This window comes from Callorhinus ursinus, unplaced genomic scaffold (assembly GCF_003265705.2).
Source record: "Callorhinus ursinus isolate GAN/ISIS: 27379988/994484 unplaced genomic scaffold, GSC_fseal_2.0 scaffold70, whole genome shotgun sequence".
NCBI classification, from domain to species: Eukaryota; Metazoa; Chordata; class Mammalia; order Carnivora; family Otariidae; genus Callorhinus; species Callorhinus ursinus.
This window is the reverse complement of record NW_027397132.1, coordinates 2,458,330-2,475,769: the sequence shown is the minus strand read 5'-3', so window position 1 is coordinate 2,475,769 and position 17,440 is coordinate 2,458,330. Positions and strand designations below refer to the sequence as shown.

The 17,440-nt window shown below is 54.7% G+C and overlaps 2 protein-coding genes and 1 long non-coding RNA gene across 7 annotated transcripts in view; 1 reads left to right on the top strand and 2 right to left on the bottom strand.

Moving 5' to 3' along the window:
• FBXL18 (F-box and leucine rich repeat protein 18) overlaps positions 1–4,675 on the bottom strand; it is a 41,815-nt gene extending 37,140 nt beyond the window's left edge. For 2 of the 4 annotated variants that reach the window (XR_012376272.1, XM_025863805.2), the window contains exon 1: positions 4,539–4,675. Coding sequence is in view for 1 of the 4 variants with exons in the window: in XM_025863805.2 (XP_025719590.1) it covers positions 4,539–4,556 (18 nt within the window). In the remaining 3 variants the exon portion in view is untranslated. Of the gene's footprint in view, positions 1–1,523; positions 1,631–3,006; positions 3,098–4,538 lie in introns of those variants that run through there. The other 2 variants (XM_073886309.1, XM_073886308.1) reach the window with 2 other exon arrangements.
• A 39-nt stretch (positions 4,676–4,714) lies between these two features.
• LOC141371381 (uncharacterized) lies at positions 4,715–5,343 on the top strand. Its single transcript, XR_012376315.1, has 2 exons — positions 4,715–4,810; positions 5,147–5,343. It is a non-coding gene; the product is annotated as an uncharacterized lncRNA (long non-coding RNA).
• Positions 5,344–13,042: 7,699 nt separating this feature from the next.
• Positions 13,043–16,480, bottom strand: ACTB (actin beta). 2 transcript variants are annotated; one of them, XM_025863807.2, is made up of 6 exons: positions 16,348–16,480; positions 15,504–15,632; positions 15,098–15,337; positions 14,211–14,649; positions 13,943–14,124; positions 13,043–13,834 (listed from the first exon to the last, which is right to left on the bottom strand). In XM_025863807.2, exons 2-6 carry the CDS (start codon positions 15,624–15,626, stop codon positions 13,691–13,693), a joined length of 1,128 nt encoding a protein of 375 aa, XP_025719592.1. In that variant the 5' UTR covers positions 15,627–15,632; positions 16,348–16,480; the 3' UTR covers positions 13,043–13,690. The 2 variants fall into 2 exon arrangements, with proteins under 2 accessions (XP_025719592.1, XP_025719593.1); XM_025863808.2 differs by having other exon boundaries at positions 15,504–15,635; positions 16,348–16,448.
• Positions 16,481–17,440: the final 960 nt, after the last annotated feature.

Sequence of the window (17,440 nt, the reverse complement as noted above, 5' to 3'; positions counted from 1 at the left end):
CCCCTATCTGCAGATTTATCAAAGTATGAATGCCTTCTGGGAGCAATGAGAACACAGGGCAAAACAGTGTAAGAAGCTCCGGCATCATATAATGTCCACATTATACTACTAATACTGAATCTCTCTTAAAACCACCCAGAAGTTACAGAGGCACCTGGCTGGCTCAGACAGTAGAGCATGTGACTCCTGATCTCATGGTTATGAGTTCAAGCCCCACATTGGGCATGGAGCTCACATTAAAAAAAAAAAAGACACCATTAAAACCACCTAGAAGTTACATTAAGAAGAAAAAAAAAAAGGCAGAAACTCAGTTCCAGCCCCCCCTGTCCAGTCTCAGCACACCCCACAGGATGACTTTCCCCACATTCTGTGCTCCCACATGCTGCCCTGAGGCCAGCCCCCTGCAGGCACTTGGGAGCAGCTGAGTCCCCCTGGTCTCCAAAGGCCGATCTTGGGAGGTGGCTGCCGGGTTTGCAATAGTCAAGTCTCTTGCCTGGAACCCAGACTTTCCAAGCCAAGGTCCTGTGGTTTCTAAGTCCACACACACACCTTTTCCCCAGGAAAGGCAGAAGCTCCGCAGAGGCCAACAGCAAACAGGAGTGCTCCTTGGGAAGAAGTGGAACAAAACTGTGGCCCGGAGAATTCCCACCTCCACACACACCCGTATACACTGGCACCTGCTTCCCTCCGCCTCTCAGAAGAATGTGTTCTCAGCCTTGGGGGAACTAGGGCAGACCCATTCTCCATTTCAAAACCGTTAGGTAAGGGGCACCTGGCTGACTCAGTCAGTAGAGCAGGTGACTATCGATCTTGGGGTCGTGAGTTCAAGCCCCACAGTGGGCGCAGAGCTTACTTTAAAAAAAAAAAAAAAAAAAAAAAAAAAGGGGTAGGGAGCCTGAGGTCAGACTCAGGCTGGGCCTGATCAGCTGAAACTGCCTTTCCCTCCACAAGAAAAGGGCTGCTGGGGCTTCCTGACAGGTCCTGGACAGGCATCCCGTGTGGTCTGCAGAAATGCAATGCAGGGATAAGGACAGACGGGGGTCTCTCAGCTGTATCTGGGAACCATATGGCTAGAACCAGATGATGACCGCTTATAGGTGGTTTGAAGTGTAAGGTTAAAAAGAGTTTAACGCACTTCTCAGAACGTAACATTTCACAATTTTTTTTAAGAACTGAAGCAAAAAGGGCGCCTGGGTGGCTCAGTTGGTTGGGCTTCGAACTGCCTTCGGTTCGGGTCATGGTCCCGGAGTCCCGGGATCGAGTCCCGCATCGGGCTCCCAGCTCAGCGGGGAGCCTGCTTCTCCCTCTGACCCTCTCCCCTCTCATGCTGTTTCTCTCTCTCTCTCTCAAATAAATAAAATCTTAAAAAAAAAAAAGAACTGAAGCAAAAAAAAAAAAGAAAGAAAAGAAAAAGAAAAAGAAAAGAAATATTAAGTACTGAAACTTCAGTACCTGCCCAAAAAACATCCCCCTCCCGGATGTTTACCAGTCAGGTACCCAAAGAAATAACAGGACTCACAAACCAACCGATGAGATGTCTGGACTGATGTAAATAAGCCAAAGGGAGAGACAGAGATGAAACGAAATCAGTCACGTGTTAACTATGAAAACAGGACATTGGTCGGGGGGTGGCACCTGGCAGGCTCAGTCAGTGGAGCATGTTGATGTCAGGGTTCTAAGTTCAAGCCCCACGTTTGGCATAAAGCTTCCTTAAAAAAAAAAAAAAAAAGAATAAAAAATAAACGGAAAAATTTTTTTTAATTTTTTTTTTTAATTATTTATTTATTTATTTAACAGAGAGAGACACAGTGAGAGAGGGAACACAAGCAGGGGGAGCGGGAGAGGGAGAAACAGGCTTCCCGCTGAGCCGTGAGCCTGATGTGGGGCTCGACCCCAGGACCCTGGGATCATGACCTGAGCCGAAGGCAGACGCCTAACGACTGAGCCACCCAGGCACCCAAAAAAAATTTTTTTAAATAACGGGGCAGTGGGTACAACAGAAAGGCTCATCACAGTGCACTGTCATGATGCGAAATTGTTATATATAGCATATTTTGCATTATAAAAATTGTTAAATCACAGGGTCAGTCGGAAGAGGTGCAGGATTGTATGGGTTTCCACTCTGCACGCTGTCCCACTTCCTAGGTCTCTGCTTCTCTAGTTGGCATTTTCTGGAATGTGCCCTGTGTCATGCTTCAAAGCCTTCCCATAAGCTGTTCCCTCCATCAGACATGCCACCACACAGGAAAACTGCTACTTTCAGAACTTGGGCTAAAAGGCTCAAACACAGTGAAGCCCTCCCAGCATCAGCCAGACGGGTCCTGCCCCTCCCCTGCGGTACCAGGGACCCTCCCTCCCCTTCCAGCCTCATCTGATGAATTGTCCCGGTTTGCCTGCTTGCTTATCTCCTCACTAGGCCAAGGACGGCTCCGGAACAGGGATCAATTTTTCATTTCCAAGAGAAAGAAGGATAGAACCAGGTGAGTCAACAGATCACCACTTCAGAATCATTTGAACCATTACAAGAAACGTAGACCCCTACTCCCAGAAACTCTGGGAGTAATCTGGGCATCTACATTTTAAAAGCCAGTAATGACTTTCAAAATCAGACCACCTCATTCTGGAATCCTATAGTGGGGAGAGTTGCACAACCTTGTGAATACATTTTTTAAAACTGCTTTGGGGCGCCTGGCTGGCCAGTCGATGGAGCATGCAACTCTAGATCTCAGGGTTGTGAGTTCAAGCTCCATGTTAGGTGTAAAGCTTACTTTAAACACACACACACTTTGGGGCGCCTGACTGGCTCAGTCGTTAGGCGTCTGCCTTCGGCTCAAGTCATGATCCCAGGGTCCTGGGATCGAGCCCCACATCAGGCTCCCTGCTCCGCGGGAAGCCTGCTTCTCCCTCTCCCACTCCCCCTGCTTGTGTTCCCTCTCTCGCTGTGTCTTTCTCTGTCAAATAAATAAATAAAATCTTAAAAAAATTAAAAAATAAATAAACACACACACACTTTAAAACCGTGAATTTTGGGCGCCTGGGTGGCTCAGTTGGTTGAGCGACTGCCTTCGGCTCAGGTCATGATCCTGGAGTCCCGGGATCGAGTCCCACATCGGGCTCCCTGCTCAGCGGGGAGTCTGCTTCTCCCTCTGACCCTCTTCTCTCTCATTCTCTCTCTCTCAAATAAATAAATAAAATCTTTAAAAAAAAAACCGTGAATTTTATGGTATGCAAACTATGTATCAATAGGTAATAAACAGAACATCCCAGAGGGGACCTTGATCTCCACATGCAGGGTAGAACGAGACATCCACGATACAGGAGGCTTCACTGGCCAGGTCACTCATATGTGCTTCATGGAACAGAGGGCCCTTTGTACTGGACCCCGTAAGACCAAGGTACCAGCCCCCCAACTCCCGCAAGTACACACAACTACCTGGAATCTGCTAACACAGCCAGGCGACTCCATAACTATTCCTTAAAGAGCTGTGGTTTTCTGGCCCTTCAGTCCTACCACCAGTCTGCAGGTGTATCCCACACCCTACCCCTCAATCGGGGTGGGTGCCACCTCAAAGCCAAACTCACCTCAAAAGAAGAGGAATTGTCAGCAACCCCAGCCCCATCCGTTTCGAACAAAACACCTGAACCTCTGACTCCTGTTCCCCAGAGCACAGGAAAGACCCTAAGAGAGTGCACTCAAAGGTTCAAGGCCCAGGTGATAACTAGACACACATGTGCCCACAAGTACACACAGGCAGGATAAACAGATGGAAAGACACTAGTCAGAGTCCAGATCCCCATACCCTGGTCTGCAGACAAAATACCTTGCACCACATTACAGGGGCTCAAACCCAGACTTGTGGAGCACTGGGGAAAGGAATTCCGGGGTAAGCCAGAAGTCTCCCAGGTAAAATGGCTTTTCCTCCATTACCCCCCAAGTCACACAACAAGCAGGCGCAGAGAAAAGTGGGCTGAAACTGAGCATTCAGAGATAGAGGATGAGGTGCAGAGTGGACATGAAAGACGAACGTCTCATAGCTCCAAGGGCTGAGCTCAGGTACAGGGGCATGGGAAAAGGTACTGAGAGGACTTCAGGAGCATGGAAACTCTGGGGGCGCAGAGGCGGGGAAGAACTCTGGCGACCACGACTGCGGGGCTGCGAAAGGGATGGAAAACCCAAGGGGAGAGAGCCTGTGCCTTCGCAACAGGGTGAGGGCCTGAGGGGCGGGACGAGGCAAGGATGGGGCAAGGGGCAAGGCCAGGACAGGGATGGCAAGGATCAGGCGAGGCCGAGGCCAGGGTCGGGGCAGGAAGGACCAAACCCGGCCGACGCCAGGGTTGGGGTGGAAAGGGCCACCGGGGGTAGGGGTCGAGATCAGGGTGGGAAGCACAGAGCTGGGCCGCGGTCGGGACGGGAAGGATGGAGCGGGTTAGGGGGCTGGATGGAAAGGACGCAAAGGGGACCGGGGCAGGATGGGAAGGCCCGAGCGGAGCCAAGGCCGCAGGGCAGGAAGGAGAGCGGAGAGAGGCGCCGGCCGTACCTCTCCGGAGCTGGCCATGCCGAAGGCGGGCGGGGCCGCGGCCGCGGGAGCCGCAGCCCCAGGGCCTCCCCCTGGCCCGCCAGGGATGCTCAAAGCCGGCGTGTCCGCGGCTTCACAGACACCCCGGTAGGGGCGGGGCTTCCCGCCACTTCCGGCGCCTGCCGCTACGCACTTCCGCTCGCCAGCCGGCGTGCCTTGCGCGGTCGCCATGTTGGGTGCGGCGCCTCTGCCTGGGGCCCTGCTAGGGCGCGGGGTGAGCCCTGGAGGAGCCGGTAAGCCGCAGCTGCCTCTCTGACCTGGGCTCCCCCTCCTCTGCTCCCTGCCTGCCCCTTTCCAGCCACACTTGGTCTCCCCTTGCCGGCCTAGCACTTTCCTGCCTCCACGCTTTGGCATTTACGTCCCCGTGCCTGCAAGTGTGCAAGAACCACATGTCGGACCACCCCGCGGCCGAGGGCATCACCTCCTCCCTGCGTCCACACGCACCCCAAACTTATCCCTTATCTTGTATTTTTCTCCGTAGCTCTATGCACTATCCGACCTACTGTGTCTTTTTCTTTTCTCTTCATGTCTTTTTTGTTTGTTTTGTTTTGTTCTCTCCCTGTCCTCAGCGGCAGGATTGCAGGGACCTAGGATGCTCTCTAACTGTCGTCGGCACTGAGTAAATACTTGCTGGATAGACGAACGTGTGGATGATGTGCCCTCACCCGTAACGCTTTGCGTGTAAAAACCATTTACGAATAAAAATCCGCGGGGAACACTCCGGGGTCAGCACGGGTGCTCGCTCCCTAGTGACCCTGAGCATGTATATGTTTCCCGCGATTGCTGGAACAAAGTGCCACAACCTTGGGGGGGGGGCGCGGCGCGGGGATCTTAAACCACAGAAATGCATTCTCTCACAATTGTGGAGGCCAGAAGTAGGAAATGAAGATGTCGACTGGGCCATGCTCCAACGGCTCTAAGGAAGCATCCCTTCTTGCTCTTCCTAGCTGAGTGGTGGCCAGCAATCCTTGGAGTCCCTTGGCTTGCAGAGACATCACTCCCAAGTTCTGCCTCTGTCTTTGCAGGGCCATCTTCTTTCTGTGTGTGTGTGTGTGTGTGTGTGTGTGTGTGTGTGTGTGTGTGCGCATGTATCCTTTCTTATAAAGACACCAGTCATGTTGGATTTAGGATCCACCTTAATTCAGCATGACCTTATCTTAAGTAGTGACAGCCAAAGAGCTTGTTTCCAAATAAGGCCTTATTCTGAGGTTCTTCCAGCAGACGTGAATCTTTGGGGGACACTTATTCAACCTAGCACATCAGGTTTCATATACTCTCCCTGGGCTTCATTTACCTCCAACCTCATGGGGTTGAGCCTGTTAGTATCAAGAGGTCTTTGATGAGCTCCTTCTGTGGGTGGACCATCCTTGGGGCAGGCACAGTCCTTGCCTCAAAGAGTTCCAAAGAGTTCGAGGTTTAGTCAACGGTTAAATACAACTTCAAGCATAATAAACATGAGTGTTAATGGAGGTGCCATTGTTTACCATTGAAGGCTTGACAGTGGAGCCCGACTATGACCTAGGCAGGCATCGGGAGTTTCAGAAGGAGTTTCTCCTCCAGTCCTTTAACCCCTGACCCATTCCTCCTTTTTCCCTAAAATCTGTAATCAGGTGTTTTTCAGTGTGCTGGAGGTGTTTATTTTCTGTCCCCCAGGGAAGAGGCCACTGTTAGGCAAACAGGCTTGAGCGATGGAATGTAGAAAGGGCCCACAGTGACCCCCAGGCTGAATACAGGCAGGCCCACCACGTGACCCACCTCACCAATGGGCTACTTACGACCCGGCACAGTTACCAAAAAAGGGAAAATGCCCTATGTCACCATACCTCCTCACCTTCCCCCTTTAAAAACAGCCCCCACCCACTGCCTCCTGGCACAGTCTCTGCTTTGCTGGCCTGCCTGCCACTCCCTTGCAGGTGTATTCAATAAACCTCTGTCTCTCTTGTTCTGCCTCGGGTGGCCTGTACCACCGGCTTCCGTGTGATCTTTGCCCCACATCTGGGGGCCCCCATGCGATTAGGACAGACCCCGCATTAGACACCGCATCCCACTAGAACAGAGCTAGGCAATAACAGGCCCTTGATAAACCGTTGTCATCAAAATGACTGATTAGACGAGATGATCCATGTAAGTGTCCAACACAGAGGAGCGATTCACAAACTAACTCCTGGGGTCCCACATTTCTCAGGTGTTCCAGTTCTGGGGAGCATTTAGTTGGAAACCACTGAGTGTGGGCTCCAGGCAACCGAGGTGGGGAGTCAGTTCCAACACCTCACTGTTCTTACCCACTCAGGGGTGGTTTCCAGGTTGGGGTGACACTTCCTCACAGCGTTCTCAGTGCCCACCCCTGCGGTGCCTGGCTGGCCCCAGCCGGGTCTGAGCACCTGGCCGTGGCTTCCCCAAAAACCTGGAGTAGAGGCTGGAAAGGATGCAGGGAAGGTGGTGATCTCTGTTATCTCCCATCCCCTCCAGTTCATCTAGATGTGGGGTCTGGAGAAAAGCTCTTTCCTAATATAAATGACAATGGCCAACCATTCCAATACTGGTGCTTATTACTCACGCTTTCCACATGGGACCCTGTTGGAAATGTCACCGAACCCTGGTGGGTAAGCCCTACTATTACCCATCTTGCAGAAGACGACACAGGTCCGAGTGAGTAACAAAATTGGGATTGGAGCCCGCGTTGTCTCTACTCCAGAACCCAGAGGCTTGGGAGAGGCAGAGAGAGCCCTCCAGTCCCACCTCCTTCAGTGTACTGCAGGGAGCAGAACCTCTGAGTCCCAGGAGGCTGCAGTGAGGGGCGAATGGAGCCTGCTGAAGGTGGTCAAAGCAGGAAGAGGCCCACCGGGAGAGCCTCCACGCCTGCCCCAGTGCCAAAGTCCTCCCCTTTGAGAGGACCTCATCCCACCAAAAGAGTTTTTGAAGGAGCCATACCTTCCCTAAGCTCCTCCCACTGCAGCCAGAATGACCTTTTATTTTATTTTTTAAAAGAGTTTATTTATTTGAGAAAGAGGGAGAGAGAGCACAAGCGGGGGAGAAGGAGAGGGAGAAGCGGACTCTCCGCTGAGCACAGAGCCCAACGTGGGGCTCCACGCAGGGCTCGATCCCAGGACCCCGAGATCATGACCGGAGCTGAAGTCAGACACCTAATCGACTGAGCCACCCAGGTGCCCCCCAGAATGACCTTTTAAAACGGTGCGTGCAAAGGTGAAAAGTGACTTTCACAGAGGAAACCCACACACAGATGTTTATTGCAACTTTATTCATAATTTCTAAAACTTGGAAACAACCACGATGGCTCTTGGTAAGTGATGAATAAACTGTAGTCCATCCAGACAATGGAATATTTTTTTTAAAGATTTTATTTATTTATTTGAGAGAGAGAGAATGAGAGATAGAGAGCATGAGAGGGAAGAGGGTCAGAGGGAGAAGCAGACTCCCTGCTGAACAGGGACCCCGATGCGGGACTCGATCCGGGGACTCCAGGATCATGACCTGAGCCGAAGGCAGTCGCTCGACCCACTGAGCCACCCAGGCGCCCAGACAATGGAATATTTTTTTTAAGATTTTATTTTTAAGTAATCTCTACACCCAACATGGGGCTCAAACCCACAACCCCCAGATCAAGAGTCACATGCTCCACTGACTGAGCCAGCCAGGTGCCCCCAGATGGTGGAAAATTACTCAGCACTAAAAATAAGTGATCTATCAAGCCATGAAAAGACATGGAGAAACCTTAAATGTATGTTATTAAGTGAAAGAAGCCAATCTGAAAAGGCTGCATATGGTACAATTCCAACTATACATTTTGGAAAAGGCAAAACTTGGGAGTCACGAAAAGAATCAGTGGTTTCCAGGGGTCAGGGAAAGGGAGAGATGAACAGCTGGAGCACAGAGGATTTTTTAGGCAGTGAAACTACTCTGTGTGATACTATAATGCTGGATGCGTGTCAAAACCCATGCAATGAAAACACCAAACCCAGGGCGCCTGGGTGGCTCAGTTGGTTGGGTGTCCACACCCTTGATTTCAGCTCAGGTCTTGATCTCAGGGTCATGAGTTCAAGCCCTGCATTGGGCTCCAGTGTGGAGCCTGCCAAATAAATAAATAAATAAATACTCCAAAAAACACCAAACCCATACAATATAAGCACCAAGAGTGAACCCTAACATAAACTGCGGATTCTGGGTGACGATGATATGTTGGTGTAGGTTCATCCGTGGTAACTAATGCATCATTCTGGTGGGGGATGTTGATGGGTGGGGGAGGCTGTGCATATGTGGGGGCAGCAGGTACATGAGAAATCTCTGTGCCTTCCTCCCAATTTTGCTGTGAACCTAAAACTGCTCTAAGAATTAAAGACTATTAATTTTTTTAAAGATTTTATTTATTTATTTGAGAGAGAGAATCAGATAGAGAGAGAGAGATCATGAGGGTCAGAGGGAGAAGCAGACTCCCTGCTGAGCAGGGAGCCCGATGCGGGACTCGATCCCGGGACTCCGGGATCATGACCTGAGCCGAAGGCAGTCGCTTAACCGACTGAGCCACCCAGGCGCCCCAAGACTATTAATATTTTTGTGTTGAGTATAGTTGACACACAATGTTCCATTAGTTTCAGGTGTAAAAAAAACTCTCCATTTTTTAAAATATTTTATTTTTAAGTCATCTCTATACCCAGTGTGGGGTTCAAACTTACAACCCCAAGATCGAGAGTCGCACGCTCTACGCACTGAGCCAGCCAAGGGCTCCTGAATTCTTCATTTTAATGAATTTAAATTTAAATGGCCATGTGTGGGCCAGTGGCCCCTATGGGACAGGACCATAAGCTCCATGAGGGCAAATAGAAGTTGAAAGATGAATGACTGAGTGAATAAGCATCAAGCACTTGGCAGGGGCCTCTGGATGGTTCCAGCCCCCAGGTGCCTTGGGTGATTCCGGGCCAGAGCAGATGTTCAAACCTCATCACCGCCACCTCTGAGCTGGTGTGTTACCCTCTGAGCCCGTTTCCCCACAAGGAAGATGACTGCCCTGTGATCGTGAACCTCCCTGGGTCCTCACCACCAGGATCCAGGAAGAAATATGAGGATGAAGGGGAGGAACTGAGCCCCTCCACTTACCAGGATTCCCCTCCGCTCAGAGTGGCCTGTTGGGATGCAGTTCTCTCCAGGCAGGGCTGCCTTGCAGAGGAGGGACATTCCGGTGAGAGAAAGGTGAGCCTCAGTGTCAGGGCCACCTTACGGGAGAGCCAGCCACCTGAGAAAGCAGGGAGCTTCCTGTCCCAGGCTAGGGCAAGCTGCAGAGGGAGCTGGGGGTCAGTATGGCGGTGTGAGCCTTGAGGCCCGCTGATCTGCCAGGCTTCAAAGGCGTTAGGGTCCAGCTTTCTCACAGAAGGTCAGTGACCCGGGGCCAGCCAGCCACTATGCTCTTGGCCGCGGACTCGTAACGGGTGCACGGAGGAAGGCAGGAAGCAATGTAGCATCCTCTGAGCTAGGCTGGTGGGGTTGGGCTTCCTGGTGTGAGGCCTTTGCTCCAAGCTGGGCAGCAGATGGCTAGCTGTGGTACGGGGAGGGAAGGAGAAGGGCCTAAAGCACTCTCCAAGCCAAACCTGTGGGTCTCAGCTGCACTTCCAGGGCCCTTCCAAGGAAAAGATTGATGGGGCACCTGCTCACAACCCACTCTTAAGGTGTTACTGATGTTCCCATTGCTCAGACAGGTACGTGGATGGTGATGTGACTTCCCAAGGCCATTTACATAAGACAGATGGCCCCAGTCACCCTCCCGTTCCGCCTTGGGGTTGTGTTGTCATTGGCCCGGTCTCCGTTCCTGGTCAGGCCATGCCTCTGTCCGCGACATGCAAGCCCACACTTCCAGCTGCCCAGCCCTCCCCCAGAAAGCCTTCTCTGTCCTGCTCCAGAGCGACAGCTCCCCACTCCCCAGTCGGCCGGCTTCAGGGTCCTTTATTTTGCTTTTTGTTCAAAAGAGACAAAATGATGAGTGTTTTTTCCTCCTTTTTAAATTTGTATTTCTTAGTTGTTGGTTTTTTTTTTTTCCAGTTTTATGGAGGTGCAATTTGCTGGTTTTAGTGTGGGTGTGCACCTGCAACACCACCCCTCCCCCGACCAACATAATGGGCACCTGCATCCCCCTGGGGTCCTGCATCCTTCCTCACACACAGCCTCTGCTCTTCCTCCTCCTTGTCACAATCAGCCATTGTGCCTTCACTTGGTGGCCTGATACTATGTTTCCCCGCTACACTGGGTGCCTCATGCGGGCAGGAAGCACATCTTTCTTCTCCAATGCACCCCCAGGCCCTGGCACACTGCCTGGTACAAAGGGTGGTTGGATAGAGGAAGGAAGGAGGGAGGGAAGGCAGGCCCAGCATACGCCAAGCCCTCAATCAATGCTTGTGAAATGAGTGGCCCAAGGTGGAAGCTTGCAGCACAGAGTCCAGGGCTTATCACTGCCCCTGAATGGGATCAAAAGAGCTGGAACTGGCCTGGGTGGGTGGGTGGGTGTGTTGGGGGAGGGACTTCCATTTCAGCCCCTGCTGCCTGGGCCCCTAGGACGGAAGCATCCTGCGCTCTCTGCCGTCCCACCTGCTCCAGGCCAGTTGCCCAGTTGCGTGCAGGTCAGAGGTAGCCCAGGGCCCCTGAGGGAACAAGACTGCCTCCAGAGCCCACACCACACCCCCTGCTGGGGTGGTTTATGTACTGAACGACGTACTGAACTGCCAAGGTGAGCTCAGGGGGGGTCGGTGAAAAGCTCCTGTTTGGTTTTGGAAAGTCTTAGAACAGTCTCCTTCCACCTGAGACAGGCACCTTGCACTGAGTAAAATGACTTGTGTCCCTCCCGACCTGCCACAACTCCGTGAGACTCTAAGGCACATCCTGATGAGGGTCTCTGCTCATCAGTAAGATGGGAGGCAGTGGGCCACCACATTCCCAAGTGCCACAGCTGAGTGCTCGAGGGAGCCCTGGGTCAATGGAGGGAGGAGCGGGCTCCCTCCTGGCCTCAAATCTAGACTGACTTGGCGTTGAATTCTGGACCTTACTCCCTCTGGATATGAGGGCAAGGGGCACCCTGCATGGGAGTCCTCCTTTCCCCAGCCACAGCTTCTAGCAGAGGGCAGGCAGGCCAGCCTTGGAGCACTGCATTGTAAGTGAGAAACTGACCTGCAAATTTTTAACCTCGGGAAACAAACTGAGGGTTGCTGGAGTGGTGGGGGGTGGGAGGGATGGGGTGGCTGGGTGACATTGGGGAGGGTATGTGCTATGGTGAGCGCTGTGAATTGTGCGAGACTGTTGAATCACAGATCAGTACTTCTGAAACAAATAATGCAATGTATGTTAAGAAAAAAAGATAGGAGGGGAAGAATGAAGGGGAGTAAGTCGGAGGGGGAGACGAACCATGAGAGACGATGGACTCTGAGAAACAAACTGAGGGTTCTAGAGGGGAGGGGGGTGGGGGGATGGGTTAGCCTGGTGATGGGTATTAAAGAGGGCCCATTCTGGGGCGCCTGGGTGGCTCAGTCAGTTAAGCGGCTGCCTTCGGCTCGGGCCCTGATCCCAGGGTCCTGGGATCGAGCCTCGCATCGGGGAGCCTGCTTCTCCCCAGCCTGCCATTCCCCCTGCTTGTGCTTGCTCTGTCTCTCGTTCTGTGTCAAATAAAAAATATTAAAAAAAAAAGAGGGCACATTCTGCATGGAGCACTGGGTGTTATGCACAATGAATCATGTAACAATACATCAAAAACTAATGATGGTGATTAACATAACAAAAAATTTTAATAAAAAAACCCTGACCTCCAGTATCAGGTAGACCCTGCAGGTCCCTGAGGTAGGCCAAGCCTGCACTTGAAAACCGGGCCCTGAGCGCGCAGTTAAGGTACCCATCACAAGGAAGAATCCACAACCCACGCACGCCTCCCCCCAAGCCAACTGTAACATCCTCTGCCCATCTGACATGCCCCTATCCCAGGCCCTGGACACCACCAGGGAGCTGCCCTGCACAATCCTAGCAAAGGCTTTCTTTGGCTGTGTGGGAACCATCACTCCAGTAAGCTGGTAGTCAAGGTTGGTCCCCACCCTCAGCCTCAGCCTCAGCGTGTGTCCCCGGCCCATCAGGAAGGATGACAAAAAGGTTATGGGGGCTAGGAGGCCCCACTCCTAAAAGGATTACCAAGTTCAGGTGCCCCAGTGCCTCAGGAGGTATGGCACCTGGACCACCTGACTCCCCTTTCCACAAAGCCCAGGTCTCCCACTTTCCTGAAGCATCCAGACCTCAGAACTTAAGTGAGAAATAGGAGACAGACAGGTAAAGGGCCACGCCCCTTAATTCCTTCCATCCATCTCCCACCCTAGGACTATCTGATGTCAGGGCTCGACGCACCTCGAACCCCCTTCCCTTTGAGGTAGGGATGGCTTGGTCCCTGCTACCCCAACCCTTCTCCCCAACACCCAAGAAGCCACATCTCCTTTTAAGGTGTGCACTTTATTGAACTGGTCTCAAGTCAGTGTACAGGAAAGCCCCGGCTGCCTCTGTGCCTCAACCCCTCTCCCAGGGAGACCAAAAGCCTTCATAAATCTTAAATTGGAGGGGACAAAAAAAGGGGGGCCATGATGGCAGACCATTCAAAATAAAACAAAAAGAACAAGTATTAAGGCGAAGATTAAAAAAATTTTGGACTACATAATTTACACAAAAGCAATTCTATCACCCTCCCCTGTGTGGACTTGGGCGAGGACTGGCCCTTCTCCTCAGGGAGAAATGGAGTGGCTTTTGGGAAGGCAAGGGACTTCCTGTAACAATGCATCTCACAATATTTGGAATGACTATTAAAAAAAAAACAATGTACAATCAAAGTCCTCGGCCACATTGTAGAACTTTGGGGATGCTCGCTCCAACCAACTGCTGTCACCTTCACCGTTCCAGTTTTTAAATCCTGAGTCAAGCGCCAAAAAAAAACAAAAAAAACAAAAAAACAAAAAAAAACCCAAAAAAAATCCAAAAACAAAAAAACAATTAAAAAACCAAATAAAGCCATGCCAATCTCAACTCGTTTTCTGCGCAAGTTAGGTTTTGTCAAGAAAGGGTGTAACGCGACTAAAGTAACAGTCCGCCTAGAAGCATTTGCGGTGGACGATGGAGGGGCCGGACTCGTCGTACTCCTGCTTGCTGATCCACATCTGCTGGAAGGTGGACAGAGAGGCCAGAATGGAGCCTCCGATCCACACAGAGTACTTGCGCTCAGGAGGGGCGATGATCTGGGGGAGGAAGTGGAGAGTTAGCATGAGGATCCTGGACCCTGCAAGCCCTGGAGGGGCAACGCCCACAGGAGCCACCCAACGCGCCCAGGCCGGCCAAATGCCCACCTTGATCTTCATTGTGCTGGGCGCCAGGGCGGTGATCTCCTTCTGCATCCTGTCGGCAATGCCGGGGTACATGGTGGTCCCCCCGGACAGCACCGTGTTGGCGTAGAGGTCCTTGCGGATGTCGACGTCACACTTCATGATGGAGTTGAAGGTAGTTTCGTGGATGCCACAGGATTCCATGCCTGAGAGGAAACAAGCAACACTTGGCTTCCGGGAGTGGCCACAGGGTGACCCTCTGCGGCAGGGGAAGGCAGGCAGGCTCACTTACCCAGGAAGGAAGGCTGGAAGAGCGCCTCCGGGCAACGGAACCGCTCGTTGCCGATGGTGATGACCTGCCCGTCGGGCAGCTCGTAGCTCTTCTCCAGGGAGGAGGAGGAGGCCGCAGTGGCCATCTCCTGCTCGAAGTCCAGGGCCACGTAACACAGCTTCTCCTTGATGTCACGCACGATTTCCCGCTCGGCGGTGGTGGTGAAGCTGTAGCCACGCTCCGTGAGGATCTTCATGAGGTAGTCCGTCAGGTCCCGGCCAGCCAGGTCCAGACGCAGGATGGCGTGGGGCAGCGCGTACCCCTCGTAGATGGGCACAGTGTGGGTGACCCCGTCCCCGGAGTCCATCACGATGCCAGTGGTACGGCCAGAGGCGTACAGGGACAGCACGGCCTGGATGGCCACGTACATGGCCGGGGTGTTGAAGGTCTCGAACATGATCTGCAGGGAGAAGAGCCAGGTCACGCTCCGGGAAACCCCCAGAGGGGATCAGGCCAGACTGGGGACATGCAGAAAAGTGCAAGGAAACACAGCTAAATGTGCTGGGGATCCCGGGAGGGGGATTCACTTCAGACCTATTGTGCACCTACTGAATACACACTCCAAGGCCACTCGACACCAGCCTCATCGGCTTGGTCACACGAGCCAGTGTTAGTACCTACAACCCACAGCATTTTATAACCTCAAACACCTAATCAGAAAGGCAAACACCGGAAAAGATTCCGCCTGGGTAAAAGCAAATAGAACCTGCAGAGTTCCAAAGGAGACTCAGGTCAGAGAAGAAAGTCCTAGGAGAATGGCAGAAGAAAGAACACGTGAGACAGGGCGTGGCACAGAAGAGCAAGGAAGGATGGGGTGGCCGCCCAAGAAGGGCGGCGGGGCCACTGACCTGGGTCATCTTCTCCCGGTTGGCCTTGGGGTTCAGGGGGGCCTCGGTCAGCAGCACGGGGTGCTCCTCGGGGGCCACGCGCAGCTCGTTGTAGAAGGTGTGGTGCCAGATCTTCTCCATGTCGTCCCAGTTGGTGACGATACCGTGCTCGATGGGGTACTTGAGGGTCAGGATGCCCCGCTTGCTCTGGGCCTCATCACCCACGTAGGAGTCCTTCTGGCCCATGCCCACCATCACGCCCTGCGGAGGGAGGGGCGAGGCGCCCTGAGCACCGGCCCGGGGCCGCGGACCGCCACCCCGAAAGCCAAAGGCCAGGCCCTCCCCCCCGCGAGGGAATCTGCTCCCGGGGGTGGGGGGGGGGACGCCCCATCTACCCGGCCCACCCCAGGTCAGACCGGCGCCATACCTGGTGCCGGGGGCGCCCCACGATGGAAGGGAAGACGGCCCGGGGGGCATCGTCGCCTGCGAAGCCGGCTTTGCACATGCCGGAGCCGTTGTCGACCACGAGCGCAGCGATATCGTCATCCATGGCGATCTGCTGGGCGAGCCGGGCCTTGAGCCGGGGGTCGGGTGGGGCCGCCCCCACCCAGCCCACTTCCGGCGCGCCTCGGCCTCGCGCCGCCAGGGGGCGCCGGCGCACGCCCACATTGGGGACAAAGGCGGTCGGGCCGGCAGCGTTATTACCATAAAAGGCAAACGCTCGTCGGAGGCGGCCCCGCGGCGCGCGGCAGGAAGCCAGGCCCCCGCCCCCTCCCCACCAGGGGCTGGCTCCGCCCCCGCCCCGTTCAAAAAAAGCGCCGGCCGGGCTGGCGCGCGGCGGCCACGCCCGCGGGAGCCGGCGGCGCGGGGAGGAAGTGCGCGCAGGCGCCCTCGCGCCGCGGCGACCCCACCCCTTCCGGCCGGCCGCACCGCCCTCGCCCCGGCCGCGGCTCCCGGCCCGAGCGCGCACGCGCACACGGAGCCGTGTCCCCAGCCCCCACCCGGCCGGCAGACTCGCCGCGCCCACCCACCCCTCCACCCAGCCGCCCGAGCGAGCGAGCCCGCCTGCTCGGACAAAGACCCGCGGCCGCCTCGGCCCGGATTGCAGCACGCCGGGGGCGCGCGGTGCGAGCGCAGTCCCGGCCCGAGCGAGAAGGGGAGCGCCAGCCCCACTGCCCGTACAGCCGGCGGCTCTCTCCCGGCGCGAGGCCGAGGGGCCCGCCCGGAGGCGGCGGCGCGGTGCTGCAGCGCGTCCCGGGCCGGGAACCTACCTGGGGGCGGTGTAAACCGGCGGTGGCAGCGGCGGAGCGGCGAGGGCGAGGGGCCTGTGCTCGCGGGGTGGACGCGGTCTCGGCGGTGGCTGCGCGTCGCGCCGCCGGGTTTTATAGGGCGCCGCCGCGGCCGCTCGAGCCATAAAAGGCAACTTTCGGAACGGCGTGCGCTGATTGGCCCTGCGCCGCTCACTCACCGGCCTCGCAGCACAGTGCAGCATTTTTTTACCCCCTCTCCCCTCCTTTTGCAAAAAAAAAAAAAAAAAGAGAGAGAGAGAGAGAGAGAGAGAACGAGCTGGGCTGGGAGAGAGCGAGAGCGAGATTGAGGAAGAGGAGGAGGGAGAGAGTTTTGGCGTTGGCCGCCCTTGGGTGCTGGGTCCGTGGGCCGCCGCCCCGCTGGGCAATGCCTGATCCAGCCCCTCTCGTGTTCTCCACCCCAGGACCCTCCGGGTGTGGGCATCACATGAGCAGTGAGCGCCCCGGTGGGCAAGGGTCAGCATGGATGCGAGGGTCCCCCGTTTTCTATGGGTGCATGCTTAAGGAGCAGTTGCAGGGGAAGCATTGGTCCACATTAACTTCACTGCCCAGAAAGCCTGGATTGGGGGGATGGAGGGGCCTCTGGCTGGGGGTGCTCAGCTTGCTAACTGAGGGGCATTACTACTCAGACACCTGGGGCTGAAGGGTATGGTGTGGTGTGGGGGAGTCAGGGGTCTTGTGGCCACTTAACCGGGTTCTCAGGCCCCAGAGACAGGACAGGCATCTAGAGCAAGAGGCTGGAAGTTCCCTGTGAAGAGGGCCCCAAGCCTCCCCCGCTGCAGGCCTGGGCAGAGGTGGGCTTTGTAGAACAGAGAAACTGTTCCCATGGAGCCAGGCTGCCTCCAGGAGCTGCCTGGTCACACCCAGCCGAGCCAGGCCTGAGCCGTTAGCCCATGATCCAGGCAGCTGCTGGGCGAAGGCAGGCAGGGCTGCTCAGCGCAGCTCTGGGGCCCACCATCCATTGTCTGTCTGTCATGGGCAGCCACAGCTGAACTTCTGTCCCGTACCATCTGGAGCCTGCCGAGGACCCTTAATGCCCCAGAGATGAGTTAGCTTG

Excerpts from the sequence above, each read along its gene's own strand:
- ACTB (XM_025863807.2), bottom strand. The coding sequence starts at position 15,626 with ATGGATGACGATATCGCTGCGCTCGTGGTCGACAACGGCTCCGGCATG. Across the intron at positions 14,125-14,210 it reads CTTCCAGCCTTCCTTCCTGG|GCATGGAATCCTGTGGCATC; the intron begins GTAAGTGAGCCT and ends GTTTCCTCTCAG. Across the intron at positions 13,835-13,942 it reads CCAGCACAATGAAGATCAAG|ATCATCGCCCCTCCTGAGCG; the intron begins GTGGGCATTTGG and ends TTCCTCCCCCAG.